Source organism: Monodelphis domestica, chromosome 6 (genome assembly GCF_027887165.1).
Source record: "Monodelphis domestica isolate mMonDom1 chromosome 6, mMonDom1.pri, whole genome shotgun sequence".
NCBI lineage: Eukaryota > Metazoa > Chordata > Mammalia > Didelphimorphia > Didelphidae > Monodelphis > Monodelphis domestica.
Genome location: NC_077232.1, coordinates 57586491 through 57608535, shown reverse-complemented (window position 1 = coordinate 57608535; position 22045 = coordinate 57586491). Strand labels below are relative to the sequence as shown.

The following is a 22045-nucleotide window of genomic DNA, read 5'->3' as shown; positions in this document are numbered from 1 at the left end:
TTTGTATATGGCATTGTGCTGATTTCCTCTAACTCTAGATTATTGGATTACTTATAGGAAGAGGTCTGTAATGACAATGTCTACTGCCTAGACATGAGCATGCATTAGGATGAACACTATGTAGAACTTTAATATCAGTATGTATATCTAGGGTAGACGTTACTGATAGACAACAAGTTTGGTCCAGATTTGAATTGGAGGAAGAGAATGGATTAGATTTGCTTTTGGTAAACTGCAGAGCTTTGCTACTGATTCCAAACTTCCCATGAAAGCAATTATCTATATTTTTAATATGACATTTTCCCATTGTTTCCATATAATGATAAAACATAGAATATGACTAATTCTGAAGAATTAAAAATGAACATTGCACAGAGGGCAATGGAGAGATGCATAGTAGGTGTACAGAAGTTATAACATAAAACTAATGAGGAATCCTCAAGAACAAGAGAAGAAGATGACATCAAGGAATTATGATAGTAAGAGAATATGGGTAGATCATATGGCAAGAATAAAGGATGACAGGTGGACAGCCGGTGTGCTCCACTGGTGCCCTCACAATATCAAGAGAAAGTAAGCATGGCCTGTAGTGTTTAGGTGATGCCCCTGTGGTAAACTGATGGGAGAATTTGGACAAGAGTCATATAGGATGTGGTAGGCATGGATGGGTTTCCATCTGCATCACTCAAAGGAGCTCAGGAATTGATAAGGAAACAGATCCATTGAGTACTGTTATTAAAAATAGGTGAAAAAGAAGACATTAGTAACTCTTCTTGCAGACCTACTACCTCATCTTTATAAAATCCTCATGAAAATGGTCAGTTTATGCATCAAGTTTATACTTGATGAAAACATGAGAAGAGAACAGACCAGCTTTCACAAACATATTTCTACAGTAGACTCCATATTTATAATCACATTTTGTATGTGCGAGTTAGAAGATAGAAGATCCTGCAAGACCTATTTGTTTGCTGATTAAAATAAAAAGATTTGACTTGGTAGAACACAATTAAAAAAAAAGATTTGACTTGATAGAACTCAATGAAAGGTTTTCCTTTAACAAGATGTTTAAACATTTATGTTAAAATCATCCATGTCTCTCTAACAGATACAGCCACAACGATCACTTTGTATTCTACTGAGTACCATCATCATCAAGCAAGGTATAAAACAGAAACATATGCTTGCCAAAATAGAATAAATAAAACAAGGATTTCTTTTCAATGGGGATATTTTCCAAGTGTTCCTGTTTGCAAAACACAGAACTCTGACTCCATCAAACCCTCCAGGGCCATGTTAATGAGATCCACTAACACTAAAGTACTGGCCTGGTCATCCATACTAGACTACTAAAGGATATGAATAACACATAATGAACAGATCATCACATGTAGTTTAAGTGCAGTCCCTGTAGTTAATTCTTTATTATTATTATCATCATCGTCATGATTATTAGATAGATGCAAAATCTTAGACTAGTATTACAAATGAATAATAAACTGGATCCACAACTAAATAAGAGGTCAGGCTAAAATAATGTTTGAACAATTTTATAGCTCTTCCAAAACTACTTTCTCCTGCAAAAAGCCCATCTTTTTTTAATGCCAACATTTTCTCAGTGATGCCCTATGACTGAGTCATGCAGTACCAATCTTAGAAGACACAGAATTGTGGGTGATGCACAGAAGAATGGAAAAGATGCATGGTGCATTTAAGGAGTTATATTAATTGTCAGTGATTACTTATAAGTAATGTACTTCTCATCAAGAACATATAAGTAGATAAGGAGATAAGATTGTGGAGCCATACTACAAGGAGTAAGGGATAACCAACGGACTCCCAGTAGGGTCTGTGGAATATTTAAATACACACACACACATTCTGTCTCTCTCTGTCTCTCTCTCATATGTTGAGTGACCACCTCAGAGAGGATTTATCAGTAGTCATAAACAAGAGTCTCTCAAGCTAATATACCATTGATGTATGATCTAAATGATGGGAAAAGTACATGCTTTGGTGAAGCAAAGACTCCATTGAAGTATGGAAGTTTTCATTGAACCTTAAAATATCTACACCTAGCATAGGTATTGAGCACTACATTTTATCTACTCTATTCAGGCATAAAGTAAAGACCATTTGGCTCTGTAGAACTTAACTAGATGGAAGCCTGTGGTAGTTTTCTATGTGAACCCAATAATTTCCATTATATCTTTAAAACATATCTTTAGAACCTGGGTTTTTCTTTCAGTGACATGTAAAAAATGTTAGTACAGCCCATGAATTAACCCATCACCCATGGAGTAGATAAAAGGACAATTTGAATCACATTTTCACATGTATTTAAAAATAATTCTGTGAAAAAGACTTGCCCAATGAAGCATCCATTTGTAGTTCAATATGATAGGTTAAATTACAGGCTACTAGAAGTGGAGTTTTCATTGGCAGAACTATATCTGCTGAAGATATGCTTTCTGGTGGGAAAACAGTTTACATACCAGCAGACTTAGACTGAAAACATGTTTGCACAAATGCTATCAAATGATTGCAGTTCATTTAAACAAGCACTTTCCATCAGTCTGAGCTAATTGAAGTAGAATAATTATAACCTCTTGAGTCATAAATTAGAAAGGAGTAGGAGTAATAAAGAATTCTTCCATATCCTTCCCTTTGGTTGTCTTCATATAAGGCATTCCAGAAGTTTTAGGGCACTTTTATGCTACTGAAGCTCAAGATTTTGAGGACACTGTATATTTCAGTACTTAAAAGCACATTTAGCCTTTATTAATTCAAGGCAGTATTTGCTGACTATATATAGCATATCTCTGAATCACAGAACCTCAGGTTTGGAGCCCATAGAGGCCATCATGCCTCTGAGGTATTGAAGTTTATTTGAAAAAATTCCCTTCCTGAACAGATACTTCCTCTTTTAACACCCTCCATAAGTAGTCCTTCAGCCTCTGTCTGAAGACCTCGAATGAGAGGGAACCCAACAAATCCATGGGCCTTTTAATAGATTTGGGCACATTTCTGATGAAGCTACTGTCCCCAAAACTGTAATCCAGAGTATGGAAAGTGGTTGTTGTTTCTAATTCTCATTTATTATGACCATAACTTGCTGATTGCAAAGAGTTCTATCATTGTCTTTTCCAACATTCTTCCTATCTCATTTTCACAAAGGATTGAATCATACCCTGTTTCCTTTAAATACTAGTATAAAGGCCACTTCAGTCAATGGAATAAGAGACATTAAATTAATTGAAATGCTGTTTTAACTATCTTTACAACTGTGCTGCTGGATAGTATGGTACAAGGTATTGACAAAAGAAAGGGAATTCTAACTACATATTTGCATGACATATTGTCATCTGCTAATTCCTATCAAGCTATAAAAGCTTTATGTTCAATTCCAATGCTGGACTGTTTTTGTCATCCGAGGACCTGACTCTAACTGAAGAGAGATGAATTAAAAAATGTTTATTATGTGCCAAGCTTTGTACTAAGTGCTGAAAAGACAAATACAAAAGCAAGGACTTATTCCTGCCCTCAAAGAGCAAACATTCTAATAGAGTCAGATAACACATATAAAGGAGTGCTAGCCAGGAAGGATATTTGATTTGAAAAATTACAGGACAGGGGATTAGAGCCATAAAGGAGTGAAATGAAGTGTAGTTGTAGTCTTTGTCTAGTTGTAGTAGGTGATTAGTGTAACCACTAGTCAGGACATTGGAGCCCTAGAGTGGTAGTTCCAGATATTAAAGGGTTAAATCCCCCAGGACTTAGTTACTGGTATAGGCAGCTTGGAATCTAGTGGAGGAATGTCTTGGAGATGACGTTGGCCAGTGACTGATGCCTCAGCAGTTTATAGAGGTTGTTAACTAAGATATAAAGGAGCTAGGCTCTGTATTTGCCATTGAGCGATCCCATGCAACCTTGAAATATTGAATTATATTTGAAGAGTGATGTTGAACAACTTTTCTCTTCTTTTTGAAAGAGTATAGATACAACAGATTTAAATGGGCAAACACCACTCATGCTGTCAGCTCACAAAGTACTTGGGTAAGTAATGAGCTTTATTGAGTTGTTCTTAGTGTAATTCTCGATTTTTCTAATATGTTTTTCATTTGGTCTGTGTAGTTTGAAATTTGAAAATGTACTAATAAAAGGATTGTAGTAGAACTGTGAATAGTCTTTTTGATGTAATTGCATTTTGGAACGCTACTGAAATGTGTTTTCTGAAAGCATTGACTTGTTATGATGAAAAGTCTAATTTAATGATGATTAAAAATTCAGATTGATTATAGATTCAGTGCAGGCTCATTAACTTGACTTGCGTTTCTAAGTTTAGGGATACGGGATTTTTTTTAATGGCTGCAGCTTGAAATCTAAATGATAAAATGCAGCTCTGCAAAAGAAAGGTTTAAACCCCATGAACATATTCTTTGAGACCTCTATGAATGTATTGTAGATACTGCAATAATATTAAGTATAATTGATTTGGAGAAAAAACATTTTTATATACAATCCTATGAGGCACTTAAAACTTTAGCTCTTTTCTGTATTTGTCATCACAAATACGTAAGATTGATAGCCATGAAAACTGGTGTTTGTGCAGAAGCTCTATGTCTTACTTTCAATGTTAGTGTTATCCAACAGTCTACCCTTCCATAGATCAGCTGTCAGTTTTTTATTCTAGAAACCAAATTTGAAACAAGAGAAGCCTGTTCTCCTTAATGCTTTTCATTTTATTTTTTTAAAATGTTGATGCCTTTTTTTATGCCACCATAATATTGATACCTTGCCACCCTTTATTTGTTCTCTCCCTTGAAATAAAGAAAATCAGTTAAGCAAAACCAGCGACTTTAATCTGACAACCATATTCCAGACTCATCTTGCCTCACTTGGCTACAAAGAGAAGTATTTTATCATCTGTTCTCCAAGGCCAAGCTTTAGTCATCTCATTAATGCCATTCACTTTTTTCTTTTTACACTTTTTTTTAACCCTTACCTTCCATCTTGAAATCAATACTGTGTATTGGCTCCAAGGCAGAACAGTGGTAAGGGCTAGGCAATGGGGGTCAAGTGACTTCCCCAGGGTCCTTGGAAGTGTCTGAGGTCAGATTTGAACCCAGAACCTCTCGTCTCTAGGCCTGGCTCTCAATCCACTGAGCTACCCAGCTGCCCCCTCTTTTTACACTTTTATTGATATTTTTACATCACTTTTCATTTTCCCTCCTTTCATCTCTTATGAAAAAATATATAAATTAGGCAAAATTTAGTTCATTAAAAATAGTCTATATGTTAAGCCAGGTAAAGCATTGTATATAGTGCTCTACATCTACAATCTCTCACCTTTATCAATAAAAGAGGGAGGTAATGCCATTCATTTAAAATACCAAAAATTTGTTTTCATCTTCTCTTTTTTTCCTTGTATCAGTTTCCATAACCATAATATCAAGTTTGAAATGTCATTGTTTCCTTAGAAATGAGAAAAAACATGGCTATTTCATGATTAGGTTCCTTAGAGCATCCATAGTAGAAAGGAACAAATTGAGGAGACTTGTGCAAAAATATTTGGTTTTCTAAGCTAGAAAATGAGGGCATTGTCTAGATGATTTATAAGGTTCTCTGCAGTTTTGTGCTTATTCCATTGGATTCTGGCCCATCCCTTTAAGACAGGTGAAGATTCAGAGTTTTTCTTCATTTGTCTGTACTATTCAAAACAGATAAAATATGAGACATTATTATTAGCTTTAAGAAAAGCCATAGGAATTTCACTTTCTTTGCCATAAAAATACATTTTATTTATTTATTTTTTCATTTAGGGCATGCTATAAATTCTGGGAAAGCAATAGGGATATGATATTTGGCCATCAGATTTATATCAGTGTTTAAGCTCTGCCAGGTGACCTTATACAAAGATGACATTTGGAACCATATCTTATACAGTTCTATTTTCCAACAATCTCTAGGAAAATTCCTTGCCCATAATAAATATTTAATAAATATTTTTTGATTTGTTTTCAAATTTCTTTAGGTGGATTTGTGAATTTCACTAATGCACAACTGGTCAATTTTATTTTATTTTCTTTTTTCTGTATTACTCTTATTTGGTAGTTCTTTTCTCCCATTTTTGTCCCATCTTTTCTCATTTCTCTAGCTAAACAGTAAGTTCTTTAAAGTCATGCATTTATTCATTAATTTATTCAACAATATATCTTATTCTAAAATAAAATACATTGTGCTAAGTAATTGTAAGTATTAATATACACAGAAGCAGTGTGGCATAAGAGATACAAGAGACAGCTGGGGACCCAGTAGTTAGATTACTGGGCCTGAAGTCAGGAAGACCAGAATTGAAATTCATCCTCAGATATTTACTAGCCACAAGATCTTGGGCAATCATTTAACTTCTGTCTTTCATCAGCTTCGCTTTTATCAGTTGTGAAATGGAGATAATAATAGTACCTACTTTCTAAAGATAATAGAAGAATTAAATGAGATAATAATAGTAGAGGGCTGAGTACAATGTCTAGCACATAGTAAGTGCTATATAATGCCAGCGATGATGATGATGATGAGGACGACAAAGATGACTGGGTTTAGAGTCAGAAAGCCTTGAATTCAAATATTACCTCTGACACTGTGTGACTTTTAGCAAGTTACTTAATATCTCTGTGCCTCTGACAGTTTCCTAGGACTTTCTCTATGAATAGATCTAGGTTGTTAAAGAGGATTCCCAATGCAGATGAAATCCCATTTCATTTGTGTGTGCATATATATTTATAAGGAGATAACATTGGAGTATATATTCCACACTGCCTCACATAACATGCTGTAGGCACCTGATAAATATTTTCTGGTATATTGGTGTAAAAGATATATATATATATATATATATATATATATATATATATATATATATATATATATATATATATAATTTCCTAGTATAAGTTATCTAATGCTAAATACATTGTGTTACTCATCTTTTTTTTATTATGCAGACCAGAACCCACTGGATTTCTTTTAAAGTTTAATCCTTCTATCAATGTAGTAGATAAAGTTCACCAGAACACTCCACTCCACTGGGCAATTGCAGCTGGAAATATTAGTGCTGTTGACAAACTTCTGCAAGCCGGTTCAAGTCTGGATATCAGGAATATCAAGGTATGAGTATGTGTTTTGTCCCCCATTAATTGTTTTTTAACTAGAAAAGTGATGAATCAGCAATAAATAAATAAATATATAAAATGAGACAGACTTCTGTCTCCAGTTATCACAGAGTAAATGAGAATGATGGACAAACATTACATGATAACTCCTTTTGGGAAAAATAGTTTATAATTGCAATGATTCATAGAAATAAATGCACAGTATGCATGAGGTTTAAAAATATAACTAATTTTCCTGTTCTCTCTCTCTCTTTTTTTTTTTAGGGAGAAACACCACTTGATTTAGCTCAGAAAAACAGACATCGGTTAATTATCCACATGCTAACAGCAGAAGCTAAAATAAGATCAAACAAAAATTTAAGACTTTGCAGGTGGCTACAGAAATGTGAGGTATTTCAGAGCTCATTCACTGAACATAGAAATTGAAATTTAAGGTTATTAGGGAAAAAATCCAAGGAGAAAAGGTGTCAGGCCATATTTTTCTTGATAATTATTAGGTATTTACTGTTTTCCTTGGAAAATTACTGAGGACTAGCAATTGATATAAAAAATGCAAAGATTACCTGTCATTCATGCAACACTTGACAAATCTGTCTTTTTTGTGTTCTTACAAATTCTAAAATGAATTGCTGAGCTGCTGGAAAACACGATATTTGGCTCATTGATTTAAAAGCTACCATTTCCAAATTATCCTGAAGAGCTGACAAAATCAAAATTAGAGCTGTCAAATTCAAATTATGCTCTCTCTTTAGAAAAGGTAAAGCAGATTATTCAAATGCTTCTAAGTTAATATTTTCAAATGAGAGATTTCCTCTAAAGGAAGTTGTCTAGTTTCCAGATAATAATAGCAATTGGCACTTTACACTTTGTAGGGGGTTCATAATTAGTAGACATGGCATTCTTCTGCATTAGGCCATTATAGCTATTATGGTTATGTTACATTTAAGTAAACTGAGATAAAGGAAGAAGTGATATGCCTCATTTGGGGCCTTTACTGTGTGATCAGTAGATTTAGAGCTTGGAAACTCGGATTACACTGTTATTCCCACATTCAGACTGCACTGATTGTGAACTTTAAATGGCTGAAGTGAATCATTCTCTTCAAACATAGCTCACTCAGTCTGTGTTATAATATGTGTTACAGTTGAAAGGAAAGAATAGTGAGTGGAGCTAGCCTGCGAGACAGGAGGATCCGGAGTTAAATTCTGCCGCTGACATATCCCAGCTATAAGACACTAGTGCAGTTACGTTACCTGTCACTCAGTGCCCAAGCTGATCTCTAATACTCTTAAGCAGGTCTCTCTGAAAAGGTCTCCTTTAAAAGAGGGAGTTTTCCTCTTGAGGAGAGCTTTATACCATGAATCCTAAGGTGGGGGCCAAACAAAATTTTTAGACTTAGAAAAAGGAGAGTTATTGTGGCTGAGATTCCCCAACTCCATAGCCTAACTGGCTGTTGGCCAAGGCGGGACAAACTATTTGGGAGTTATAGGTGTGTGTATGTATGTCTACTTGTCTTCCTCATAAGTGCGTATATGGAAAACTACACTTAGGTGGAGTGTTAGGTTCGCTTTATATTTAGGTTTGTAAGTTCATTACTTGGAAGTCATTGTTCTTCTTTTGTCTTCAGTTGGAATGAATATACACCTGCCAGATGAGCAAATGGTAGCACTGCTTGGTTTGAACAGTCAAACTTAGCTGTAGTTGTAACGGATGGAGAAAGGCTTTTTTTAAAGCATGCTTTTATAGACAACTCTTTAAAAAATATCATAGTTTTATATGAAAATATCTGAGCATACGTACATTACTACATATTTTTAAAAAGAAGATTGCTCTGCAGAGCAAGTTTTAAAGAAAACAGTGCTTAAATACAATCTGGTATCATACTAATCCTTAACTGTTGGGAAATATTTCCAACTATAACTTTATAAACAAGCCTTGGGTTTAAAAAGTCCCATTGTAACTCACCCTCTTTAATAATCAGAAGTCCTTCCAGAGGAAGATATTTGTCACTAGGGTCTCCAACTATTTTACTTTCAGAATGTGTCTTCTTTTCACACTTATGACTCTAGGTGCATCCAAACTGGCCTACCACCATTATGCCTATGTGGGCAGCCCTCTCCCTGGAATGCATTCCCTCCTCACTTCTACCTTGTAGAATCTCTAACTTTCTTCCAGGCTCTGCTCCTATGCCATCTCTATATGGTCTTTTAAAAAATTATTATTTTCTTATTTAGCGATCTTTTTTCCCTTTCTTCAAATTTCCACATACATGTTTTTGGTTTACAAGTCGTATGCCCCTCGGAGAATGAAGTTCCTGGAAGTCAGGATCTATTTTCATTTTGTTTTTGTGTCTCTAAGACCAAACATAATGTTTTGTACCTTTCTTTGTTTTTCTGCATCTGTGATTTCACAAAAGTAAGGAACTCCTTGCAGTAATATGGACAGTAACTCTTCTGTAGCTTCTATGTTGGAAAATTGCCCAGGGCACTGTGAGATGAAATGATCTGCCTACAATCACATAGCTCATATCTGTCAAAGCCAGAGCCTGACCCCTTGCCTGCCTAGCTCTCAGTGCACATGCAGCCTCTTCACCTTGCACGAAGTAGGCATACATGCTACTGGCTTGGCTTCTAATTATTCCTCCCACTGCTGTCTTTAATAACCAGTGCCCAAGTAATTCCCAGTTTTGAGATCCCTCATTCCCCCCCCCCCCCACCACCTTCATGTCTACAAAAGCAGAGAGATTAGTTACATGGTAGATTTCTGTGTGAAAACTCTTAAATGAAATTTAGCATTGCAAACAGCATGACACACCCTGTAACTATTCCCTCCCTCCCCCCGCAAATAAAGCTTTTATTGCTTAGTTATGTATTTAAGAAGAATTGTGAAACAGCTTCCTCCATCTTAACTTTTGACTTCCTTAGCTAGGTCTGGAGTTAATTGAAGTCTACAGGCAGTGTTCTTATTAGCAGCCATCACTCTTGTATATTCTCTCAGTTTTATTATTTGAAAGAGTTTGTAGTTCTACAAAACTAACTTTTGCTTGAAGTGTTTTCCTAAAACAACATGTTTTTTCCAGGAAAAAAAATTTTTAATAATATCTAAATACAAAAACTCAACAGGATTTAACATAGAGTTTATGACTTAGCAATCAATCTAAAGGAAGTTTCATGTATCACTGCTATTGTTAAAGTAATTATTATTGGCATGAATCCTATAAGAAGTATGTATAATGATTGGAATGTGTTTTACCCATAGTATTTTAATTATACTTTTTTTTAATAGCTTTTCCTGCTGTTGGTGCTTTCCACCATTACCATGTGGGCAATAGGATACATAATGGACCTTGGAACAGATTCTTGGCTTTTAAAAGGAAGCCTTCTTGTTGCTATATTTTTTGTTACATCTTTATTTCCAAGGTGTGTATTCCTCCCCCCCACCCCCCACCCCTGATTTGACTATCATGATGGCTGTGTATTCATTGCTTAGTTTGGATATAGATCAACAGAGCTAGGGTGGGGCATTAACACCTTTGTTCCGCAGTGTTGATTGCCAGAGAACCCTGACAACATTTGTACTCCTGCAGCAGATAGAAACAACTAATTAAGCCTAGTTAACAAGATTGGCTGGTTTCCTTCCCCAGTGACACTCTCCATGTGAACAGTTTCCCTCCTCACTCTGCTCCTTCCCTCAGTGATGACTTCTCCAGTACTGTCCTGGAGTCTTTCCCCTTTCCCCTACTTGGTGGCCTTGTGTCCAGAGGACTTACTTGCTTCTAGATTTCTCTTCCCCTCCCTTCAACTGAACTAATCTTTTTTTTTTTTTAAACCCTTTGGTAAGAGCTAGGCAAAGGGGGTTAGGTGACTTGCCCAGGGTCACACAGCTGGGAAGTGTCTGAGGCCAGATTTGAAACTGGGACCTCCCATCTCTAGGCCTGACTCTCAATCCACTGGGCTACCCAGCTGCCCCCTGAACTAATCTTAAGGAATTATTTACTTTATTTTTATTTTCAATACAATTTTGTCTTCATATTCACATTTCCTCCTTTCCAGCTGGCCCCTTTTTCTTTCTCGTCATTGAGAAAGCAAAAGAAACAAAACTCATTATTAAATGCATAGTCAAGCAAAACAAATTCCTGCATTAGCCATGTCAAAAAATAAACGTATTATTCTGCACCCTGAGTTTAAGGGATTATTTGAGGGCACCTTTCATGCTACTTGCCTCAAGCACTCTATGTGTGTGTGTGTGTGTGTGTGTGTGTGTGTGTGTGTGTGTTGATTGCATGTTGCTTGCTTGCCGCAGGTCTCAGAATCAGTGGCTCTGCTGCTTGCCTGGGTTTGTGCCTTTTCCTAGGAATGTGAATATTAATAATCAACTTAATTAAATCCTGAGGCCCAGTGAGATGGGTGACCTTCGTATTGTACTTGTCAGTGGGGAAGCCAGACTGGCAAGATGGACTAGCCTGGAGTCTGCTCTTTCTCTAGCCAGTAAGCCACCTATATCATTATTCAAGAGAAAGGATAGTGAAGCATTCTCCTTTGTCACCTTCATGGATGCTTTGTTGTTTTAACAGTCAACAGGCTATGTAGGAAAGGCTTAAGACGTTTTCTTTCAACTTGTGTTGGACCAATGCTTCATAAGAGCTATTCATGCCCACCCTGTGGTATAGAACCTTCTGAGCTTGTATTGGTCCAATCAGCCACAGTCAGACACATGTTCTTTGACCCTGATGTAGCAATAACCTTTTGGTCCTCTGAGTAGGACTACAACCAACCAATGGCTGACCTACTTAACAGAAATGAATGTATTACTTATGGGGTTCACTCTTTGAAAGGGGAAATCCTCATATCACTTGGGAAGCTTTGAACATGCTTTGTAGTTCTCTATGGAAGTGACTGCAACATGGAAATGCTTATTGTTTCTATTCCTTGTGGGCTAGGGAAATTAAGAGAAATACTAACAAATATGGAATATTTGTTATATTTTTATATTTAAATAAATATACAATTTTTATATAGTACATATGCTATGAAATCTATATACTAGAATAATTTTGTAAAAGTTTGGCATCATACATAAAATATTTGAAAGTAGTTGGACATTTAGATATGCAAACAGTCAGAATTGGAAGAGATCCTGGAGATCATCAAAGCCGGTTTCCTTTATTTTACAGATAAAGAAACTAAACAAAGAAATGAATTGATTTATAAGTCAGCGGACTTGGAATAGTGAACAAGACTGAATAACTTGTTGTTTTGTCTGAAATAGGAAGATAAGCCATTAGGTACTTTGACAGCTATTTAGGAATATATGATAATACCCAAATCATCCCAGATATTTTAGCTTCACAATTCTTTAAAACAAGTCTAGATGACTTGGTGAAAATGTTTAATTTTTAGTTTATGGACTAAAAACATGTTTTCTCTAAGAAACTCAGGTTTCTTTGTGGTGATGGTGGTAGGGGCAGAAATATTACTAAATACTGAAATTTCCATAACCATTTTGTCTTTGTATCCTCACCACCTGGAACACTGTCTGGCATGTAGAGGTCATTTAATAAATACTTGTTGTTTGGTTGATCATGATTTCTAGACGTATTTTCCTTTTCTTTCCTCCCAGGTTCCTGGTGGGGCACGAGAGCCTCAAGTATTTACCAACCATGATTTTGCTGAGCTCCATTTTTTGGATATCCCTGACGTGGTTCATCTTATTTTTGCCTGATATCCTTTGTGTGAATTTTTATATTTCTCATTTTCTTCCAATACTAGGTTAATTTCTCTGTCCTCAAAAAGAAGTATTCTTATTCTGAATTTAATATCAGATAACGTTTAGGGAAGGAAGCTGAAATTCATGTCCCTTTAAAGCAGGAGTCCTTATCCAGATATTGTTAAAAAGAAAAAGAAAAAAAGAATTGCCTCCCTTTGTAATCCTAGGTATTTTATTGACTTAAAAACATGATTTTGAGAAAGGGTCTAGAGATATCACCAGGCTGCCAGAGAGGCCCACAACATTAAAAGGTTAAAGATCCTTGCTATAAAGATTCTAATTGAAGGAGTTTCACTTAGGAAAAATAGGTTTTACCCTTGGAAAGAATGCTTACAGAATGCCGAGAGAATAGAAGTGCCCAGGTTTTATTATTATTTAGAAATGGTAGCATGAGTTCTTGCATTTTAAATTGTTGCACAAAATAGGTTTGATCTTTTTTAATGCTTAATCACTTAACTTAGCCGGGGATTTTGTAGCTCATGTATTCCTCGTCAATAGATCTTCTGGGAACAAAACCTTTGTTAACAAAATCAATGTAGCAACTGAAAGTTTAGGGAGATTTTCTCAACTCCTTTTGTCAGTGACAAAAGCAGCTAAGACGAAGGAGGCAACAGGGCTTTCTTAGAGAATTCTTGAGGAGTTGAGAGGTCAGACAGATCTACTTGAGCACAGATGTCAGTTATGGTGGGAGATAAGGGAAAAGGAACAAGCATTTATTTACGTGCCTGCTATGTGCCAGATTCTTTGCTAAGATCTTTACAGTTATCTCACTTGATCTTCACAACAGCTTTTGGCTGTAGGTAGATAGGTTGGTGCTGTGATCCCCACTGTGCAGGCAAACAGGTTAAGTGACTTGCCCAGGATCATAAAACTAATAAGTATCTGAGTCTGGATTTAAATTCAAGGCTTCCTGATTCAAGACACAACACTATCCACTATAACATCTAGCTGCCTCTGTCCTTTGAAAGATCTCCTTGTGTAAGATGAGGAAAGGCATCTCAGGGACAACCGCATATGCAGCCTGAAGAGAAATGAGAGTGCATTGTCACGTAGGCTCTTAAGACTTGAGGAATCGCAATCTCCATTGCCAAAAAGGAAGGGAGAACCTTTCTGGAATCCAGAGGGAAAGAGATTAGGGTCCTGAAATATATCCCTCTATTATTTCAAATTGTAGTCATAGAATTTCTGACAAAGCTAAGTGTGTCCCTAGGTAGCATCCTCTTTGTTAACAGAAACATGACACTGATTGGTGTCTTAAACCAAAGATAAACTTAAGACTGTTCATTCTGAATATAATGCAAAACTGAGAGAACTTACTGGAAGACAGACAGAGTTGGGAGAGGATTCTAGTTGACAAGGTGGAGTACCTCATTCCCTTTACCCAGAATCCACCTTAGAAAACAGTTGTTCCTAAAAATTAAATATAAAACCTGCTTGCTGTTCATGAGAAGTTCTGGGTAAGTCACTAGGTGGCATACTTCTTCTTCAGATAAATGTGATTTTTTTTTTAAGCAATGAAACCAACCTGCAAATGTTCTTTGGACATTTCCTTCTTGGTCATGTACTCCGTAGTCTCATTTTCCTGTTAGAAATACCCAATATTTATTTTCAAATTCAGATTCTTGATATAGATGTTATTTTTTATTTTTATATATTTTTCCAATTACATGTAAAAACAATATTGAAAACATTTTGAGTTTCAAATTCTCTCCATCTACCCCCCTTCCTCCTTGAGAAGGCAAGCAACTTATTATAGATCATACATGTACAATTATGCAACACAAGACCATATTAATCATGTTGTGAAAGAAATTATAGACCTACCCCCTCAAAAAAAAAAGAAAGTAAAAAGCCAAAGTAGACCTTAATCCACATTCAGACTCCATCAGTTCTTTCTGCTTCTGCTCACTTCACTTTTTATCAGTTCATGTCTTCCCAAGTTTTTCTGAAACCAGTGGATGTTATTTTTAATGCACATGCAGACTGTTTGTAGAAAGTCACTTGTTAGAAGATCATTTTGTGGTAGTATCCTTTTAAAATAATTCAATTAAACAAGCATTCTCTAAGCACCAACTGTATACAAGGTACTGTGACATCAGTATTGTGCTACCTAAGGTATGTATCAAAGAAGGTTAAAACATTTTTGCCCTTGAGCAATTTATAATGTGAGCAATAAAATAGAATTGACCTATGAGAAATTAAAAGAGGAAATAAGGGAAAGATGGAGTGATATTAAGTATAAGTGCAGGAAGAGATCAGTATAGAAACCTTAATGAAAGAAATTAGCTTTAATCTGGGCCTTGAAGAATGATTCAGGATGCAGTTTGACAGTACCAGAGGATATAAATCAAAGTTTTTGTCATCATTTGGTTCATCTCCCATGCTGTATTACTTTAGTTTAACTGCAGTGATGCTTTTGTTGGGTTTTTGTGAGCTGTCAGGTAAATTCAGTTAGTCTTGTTTGTACAGTGTCATCTCAAATTTATCCACTGTGAATTTTAAAATCTCCATTGATTTCAATATCACACCAGGTAGTAGGATTCAGGGAAGCCACATGTGGATGTGGCTTATTTTAAGTTGTGTCTTATTGATGTGAATCTGGTTTTACAGGAAAAAATAAAGACTGAGGTGATGCTTTGCATTTCACAATAACTTGCCAAACTGTTCCTTTAAATTGTGAATGCTCTTATTTTACTGAGAATGTGATTTAATTTGGAAAAAAATCAGTTTATGCAGTCTTTTTTTCCATATTTCAACCAGATAGTTTATGTCTCATATACAAAAGAAGTGTTTGAAAGTCAAAAGCTGTTACTAATAATACCTTAACTGCTAGTCTACAAGAACTGAAGTGTCTGAGCCTTCCAGACCAGTGTTCCTAAATTGACCTTTATATACTCCAGCAGTGACTGCATTGTACTAAAGGAGAGCAAAGAAGCTAGAGGTCTCATCTGGTCTCTTCTTTCAATGCACTCCTCTCTACAGTAACAGATAAAGGTTCTGTACCCCAGGAGGGCCTGACAGAGGTCATACATGGATTGAATGAAGACCTACACAAACAGTGGGGAGGGGTTGGTTGGCCAGTGCACATGAAATGCTCCCCAATGATGGCTCTACCAAAAACTTTGGCCACAATGACTTTGCTGCTGCCATCACCTACCCTTATTTCCATATCTGCATACCAGGAACAGGGTAGCTAGGTGGTGTAGTGGGTAGAATGCCAGGCCTGCAGTCAGGAAGTCTCATCTTAATGAGTTCAAATATCACCTCAGACACTTCCTAGCTTTGTGACTCTGGGCAAGTCACTGAACCCTGTTGACCTCAATTTCCTCATCTGTCAAATGAGCTAGAGAAAGAAGTAGCAAACCACTCCAGTATCTTTGCCAAGAAAACCCAAAATGAGATCAGGATGAGTCATATATGACTGAAGTGACTGAACAACAACAACAGACAGTGGGAATAGGCTCACTAGGTTTTCTGAGTATGAGCTAGTCTTTGAACCACAAACCCATCATTTCTTTACTGATTTTGCTTTGAAGGCTTATACTTTGATAGAATTCCAGGGGGAATAGAAAGAGCAAGATGCTAGATAAGCAATTTTTAAAAAAATCCTTACCTTCTGTCTTGGAATCAATACTAAATATTAGTTCCAAGGCAGAAGAGCAGCAAGGGCTCAGCAATAGGAATTACATGACTTGCCCACAGTCCCAAGTAGAAGTATCCGAGGCCAGATTTGAACCCACGTCCTCCTGACTTCAAGCCTGGATCTTTATCCACTGAGCCACCTAGTTGCCCCTTGGACAATTCTTCTAATAGAGGGAGATTGATGATAGAGTTATCCACAGGTCAAGGCAAGGTTCCTCATTTGGGGATATCCTCATTGCAAATATGATACGGCTAAGGCTATTCCTGAGTTGCCTTAGGAGTATGCTTGTTAGCCTGTGCCGTCTAATTGGGCTGAAAGGATATAATACTTATAGAAGGTAGTGGATCTGTGATTTCATCAATATACCCACTTCTTTCATTAATGCTTCTTATGACCTTTCCATTCCTTCTCATGCTATGTGTTTCTTGGCTTGTGCCTCCATAGATCTTCCACAGAGTATTTCCCCAGTATTCGAGAGAGAGGCCTTCCCCTAAGTTTTTGTGTTATGTTTTCTTGAGTCTCTATTTGTATTGTTACATTTTGTCAGTGCAACACTTAAACCTAGGATTAAAACAGGGAGTAGAGATGAGACTGGATTGCCTTGAGAAAATCTTTTAATGACTCCAAAATTCTCCTTGAAACAACCCATTGTGTTAATACCATACCTTACCTTTGTGATTGTATGAATGTGAGTCACACTCTCTGAATAAATAAAACAAATATCAGTCAGAGGGCATTAGAGGAACACCTGATGGGTGTGTGCTGGCTGTTATACATTACAAATAAGAAATGGCAGTTAAAAAATGAACCAGAGAGTCCTACACGTATAATCTTTAAAGACAGAACTGTAGACAAGCCACAGTGAAGGTTGCTGTTTCCCATGCTTACTGGGATCAGCCACAATTGTGGCATGTGACCTCTGTTTGGGTGTGTTTCCTAACCCATTTCCTACTCCTATTCCCATCCCCCAGTCCCCCAGAATGACATTTTCTTTGCTATATGAGAGCCCTAACAGAAACAGCCTCTAGAATGTGAGTCACTATGTATGAGGAGATCAACCCTTCTTTGGGGACAGGATTAGGTCAAAATTAGTGCTATAGTCACTGTCATAATTTTGTCCTAATGACAAAGCAATTTTTGCCTTTGCTATTTTGTTTATGTATTTAAAAGCCATTTCAAAAGCGAGATATATCTAATAAAAAATAAGTTCTATATTAAGCCATCTGATCGGTGCAGACTCTTAAATAATTGATCAATTTTTAACTACTTAGAAATAATAGCTGTTAATAATTTTCCCCTTCCAAATAAGCTCACCATAATGCCATTTCATAATGCTAATACTATCACTTTATTGATTAAGTGATTAACCAATGTGTATCCTACCCCTAACATCAGTTATACCCTCTCCACTCCTTATCTGGCCCTCCGTGCTCCCTAGTTGGTCTCTCTATTAGACTAGCAGAGGACCTTCCTCTTTTTTCCTTGGCATCAAGAATGTGCTAAGACCTTGTTAACCATTATCCTTCCTTTACAAGTGGCACAGCAATTCATTCTCCTTAATAGACCTACTTATACCCAGCCATTCAGCTCTACATTGTAATACTATTTACAAGGATTTATACATATGAATTGTACTATTACCTTCTAGAAGTACATATTTTATGCTTACCTAACATACACTTTTTGCAAAGAATGTACTTCTTTAAAAGACTAGTTATGGAAGCTGCTTTTAAATAGTTTTCAGTATAATTATCAATAAAAGTAGATTTCTCTTCCTGTTTCTCCCTCTGTTACTTCTTCCCTTGTAGTGTCCAAATTAGAGATTCATTTCTTTGGTAGCTTTATAGTCTCTTGGAGAGACCATAATAAATTGCAAATATTTTCTAGGTGAAGTAACACCTTAAGCTATTATTAGCTATACTTTGTGTAGAACTTGTGGAGGCAAAGGGTGAACTAACTGTTCAGCTATTGAATCTGAATGACTAGGTGAAGGGAATAGATACTCTGGAGGGATGACCACACAATCAAAAGGAGAAATGGGGAGGATGATAAGGCATCACCTTCATCTGGCTGACTAGAATATTGACTCCTATATTCCTTGACCTGGCTTTTACATTTAACAGGCACCGCTCTTCAGATTTCTTTCTTTCTCAGTGTGATTGGCCTCCTTTACTTTCTTTATAAAACCTGGGTCACTGATCCTGGCTACTCCAAGACTTCAGAAGAAGAAAGGAAAACGGTAAATTCTTAGTACTCCTTGGATTTCTACTTTGGTTTGAAATATAGCTGTGGAATTTCTCCACTTGGTTTCATTATGTGACTTATTGTCAATAGCCAAACTTTTGTTAGTGGATTGTACCTCAGTTTCCCATTAATCTTTATATCTTTGGGTTTTTGTTTTGTAGTTTCATTTTCATCTGTTTGTGATCAGATATTCATTCAGTTCTACTAGGAAACAGCTGTTCCCTTAACGGAGGCAGCTAGGTGTCATAGTTAGCATAGTGTGGCACTGAGAGTTAAGGAGACCTGAGTTTGAATCATGCCTCAGACACTTAGTGACCATGGGACCCTAGACAAGTCACTTAATCTTTCTGGGACTCCGTTTACTCAATTGTAAAAGGAGGGAGTTGGCCTTAGTAAGTTCTCTTCCAGTTCAAAATCTATGATCAGTGATTTCTGAATGCTTTAAGGCCTGTCCTGTGATCTCTTCATCTCTATTTAGGCATAACTGTGACCAGAATAAATGCACATAGTTATCAGTAGGATCTCTCTCTTTGTCCATGAGAGAGTAAGAAATATGAGGTTGCCAGCAAAGTGCTCTTTTGATGGTCTTGCTAAAAATTCTGTTTTAGCAAGTTGGTGAAAGCACCTTTGATCTTTGCTAGGAAGTCTGTTGCTTCATTAAAATCAAACACAAATATGATTAATGGAGCCACCTTCTCTTTTAAAGACTGACTTTGTTCAGTAGATGAGAAGAGGCAGCAAAGTGACACAGTTAGAATTGGTTTTGCCAATCTATATACATCTAGATTTATGGACTACTATTGAAAATATAATCTGAAAAGGTTACAAAATTTCCAACGTGTAATGATTTCATAGCAACTCTTCCAAATTGTTTTCTGTCTACCTTGGTCTTTGCAGTGTGGTACTTAGCCATATACATTAAGGTATGAATGCCATTCTTTATGTCTTTCAGAATATCATTGCTCTTGCAGAAGCTGGTTCCCTGGATTTCAGAACATTTTGCACAACATGTCTTGTAAGTGAACCTCTTCTGGGTATTCTTTTCCACAATAAAAGCAAACTACTGAGATGACATTGCCTAAGGGTTCATCTATTGTTTTCCATTTGGAGCATTTTGTGATATTTCTATCCTTATCTTTACCAAGATTGAATTTTTAAGTAATGTCTAAAAGATTATCTGCCATAGGAAAGTTTTATAAACATTGCATTATGTATGTACAGTTTACCTGTCGTAGGAAGAGCACTGGTCTTGAAATCCAAAGGTGGCCTGTTTTTGAGTCTAACGTCTGCTGTTTTAGGAGCTGAGTGGTTATGTTGACATTTTGGGGCCTCAATTTCCTCATCTTCAAAATAAATGAGTTTAATTTAGTTGATCTTTGAGGCCCTTTCCAACTTTAAATCCAATGAACTCTCAATTATGCACTTTGAAAATTATCAGTAACTTTTGTTTGTCCATGGTAAACTTCCTCCCACCATCCAGCATCTATTCTGCTATCCACTCTTGCTTGCTCAAGAAATAAAAACTGACCTTAATATAACCTATTAAAATAAAATCATGATAATAAATATGCTACTCCAAATTCTAGGTGATATTCTAAAGCTAAATTGAAATGATTTATTGATTGTCCCTTGTTTTATAGTATCTGAAGCACTGTACCCTTCATTAAATAATAATTGAGATAAAATTTCAGTATATAATTTGAAAAGCATACCACTTCCTTCGAAATCACTCAGAATCATAAAATATTAGAACTGGAAGACAACATAGAGATTATTTGGTCCAATCCCCTCATTCTCAGATGAGGAAATTGAACTCTATAGAGGAGAAGGGACTTGTTCAAGGTCAATCAAAAGTCAGTAGCAGAGCCAGAAATATTTACAAAATCTTCAGAGTCTCTGCCTAGTGCTTTTTCTACTATAAATTGAAGCAATGGCTGTCTTTCAGTTTTTGCACCATGTGTCAGTTTTTCAATGAGATCTCTTGCCCTCTCATTAGGTGAAGAAACCATTAAGATCCCTCCATTGTCATATATGTAACTCCTGTGTGGCTCGGTATGATCAGCACTGCCTGTGGACTGGGCGTTGTATAGGTGAGATTGCATGTTTGTGTTTTTGTGGACACAGAGACACAGACGTATACATGTCTAAAAACAGCAAACTGATCCTCCGTGATTGGCATTTGGGAGATAAAAAGATCTAATTTTTGTTAGCTCATTCTTGTTAAACGGATCGTGTCTTTGGGAAGAAACTTTTAGAAAGCAGTTGAGTCCTTGGAGCTTGTAAAAGGGCTTGGGGGACCAAACAAGCTTTTCTACTCTCTCCACTAATTATAGGGGTAGGCAAATCAGAGGCAACCATAGATCAGGGCTAGTTTCCCTTGGACACCTTCTTGTGTGTTTTAGTCCCTCCCTGGACTTTTATTTCCCTTTTATTGTCTGCCTCTTTGTAACCTAAATGGGAGATATCTCAGGAGCAATAGCATTTATGCTACATTCTAAGAATATTCAGACAGTGGAATTGCATGTCGGCTATGGGAGGGGATTTGGGGGAGAGGAGGGAAAGAACATTAATCATGTAACCATAGAAAAATATTCTAAATTAATTAATTAAAATTTCAAAAAAAGAATATTCAGAAATGAAACTAATAGGAAAACAATAGAAACTGGAACACATTTTCCCACATTTCTATGAAGATCAATTTCCATCAGTGACAGAGGAATCATCATGTCATTAGGCCCTAACACTTCTTTTTCCAGTGTGACATAGGAAGAAGCTGAAGGGGTCTTGAAGGAGACTAGGTCAGGAAGACCAGCTAGACCAGATCAGAAATGGAGTAAGAAATTGGACTGTGGATGACAATCTCAAAAGCATCATTCTACAAATATCTTAGGAAGAGATATGAAAATAATGGGAAAATACTATGTTTGCCCCAAAAAGAATGATTGAGAGATCAATAGTAGTCGCTGAGACATTTTTTTTCTACTTTCTCATCTTTATACATTTCTTTTTCTGCACAAAACCAGCTTTATTGTGAGCAAACTGACTTTATTGTGAGAACTGTGGGTTACAAATGTCAGGGTCGATGGACACTCCCAGTATGTCTTACAACTTACAGATATTTATAGCATAAATATAACCATATTCATAAATGATTTCTGAAAATAAACATATATTTCAGGCATCCTTGGTGAAAAATATGAGGAAGTAATAGGTTATGTTT

At 36.4% G+C, this 22045-nt stretch overlaps 1 protein-coding gene across 2 annotated transcripts in view; it reads left to right on the top strand.

The window, feature by feature from the left end:
* The window catches only part of ZDHHC13 (zinc finger DHHC-type palmitoyltransferase 13), a 60606-nt gene that overhangs the window by 26553 nt on the left and 12008 nt on the right, over window positions 1-22045 (top strand). For both annotated transcript variants that reach the window (XM_056802034.1, XM_056802033.1), the window contains 8 exons: window positions 3992-4056; window positions 7005-7167; window positions 7437-7562; window positions 10458-10591; window positions 12792-12894; window positions 18698-18820; window positions 19778-19840; window positions 20822-20915. In XM_056802034.1, coding sequence (XP_056658012.1) covers window positions 3992-4056; window positions 7005-7167; window positions 7437-7562; window positions 10458-10591; window positions 12792-12894; window positions 18698-18820; window positions 19778-19840; window positions 20822-20915 — 871 coding nt within the window. The remainder of the gene's footprint in view (window positions 1-3991; window positions 4057-7004; window positions 7168-7436; window positions 7563-10457; window positions 10592-12791; window positions 12895-18697; window positions 18821-19777; window positions 19841-20821; window positions 20916-22045) is intronic.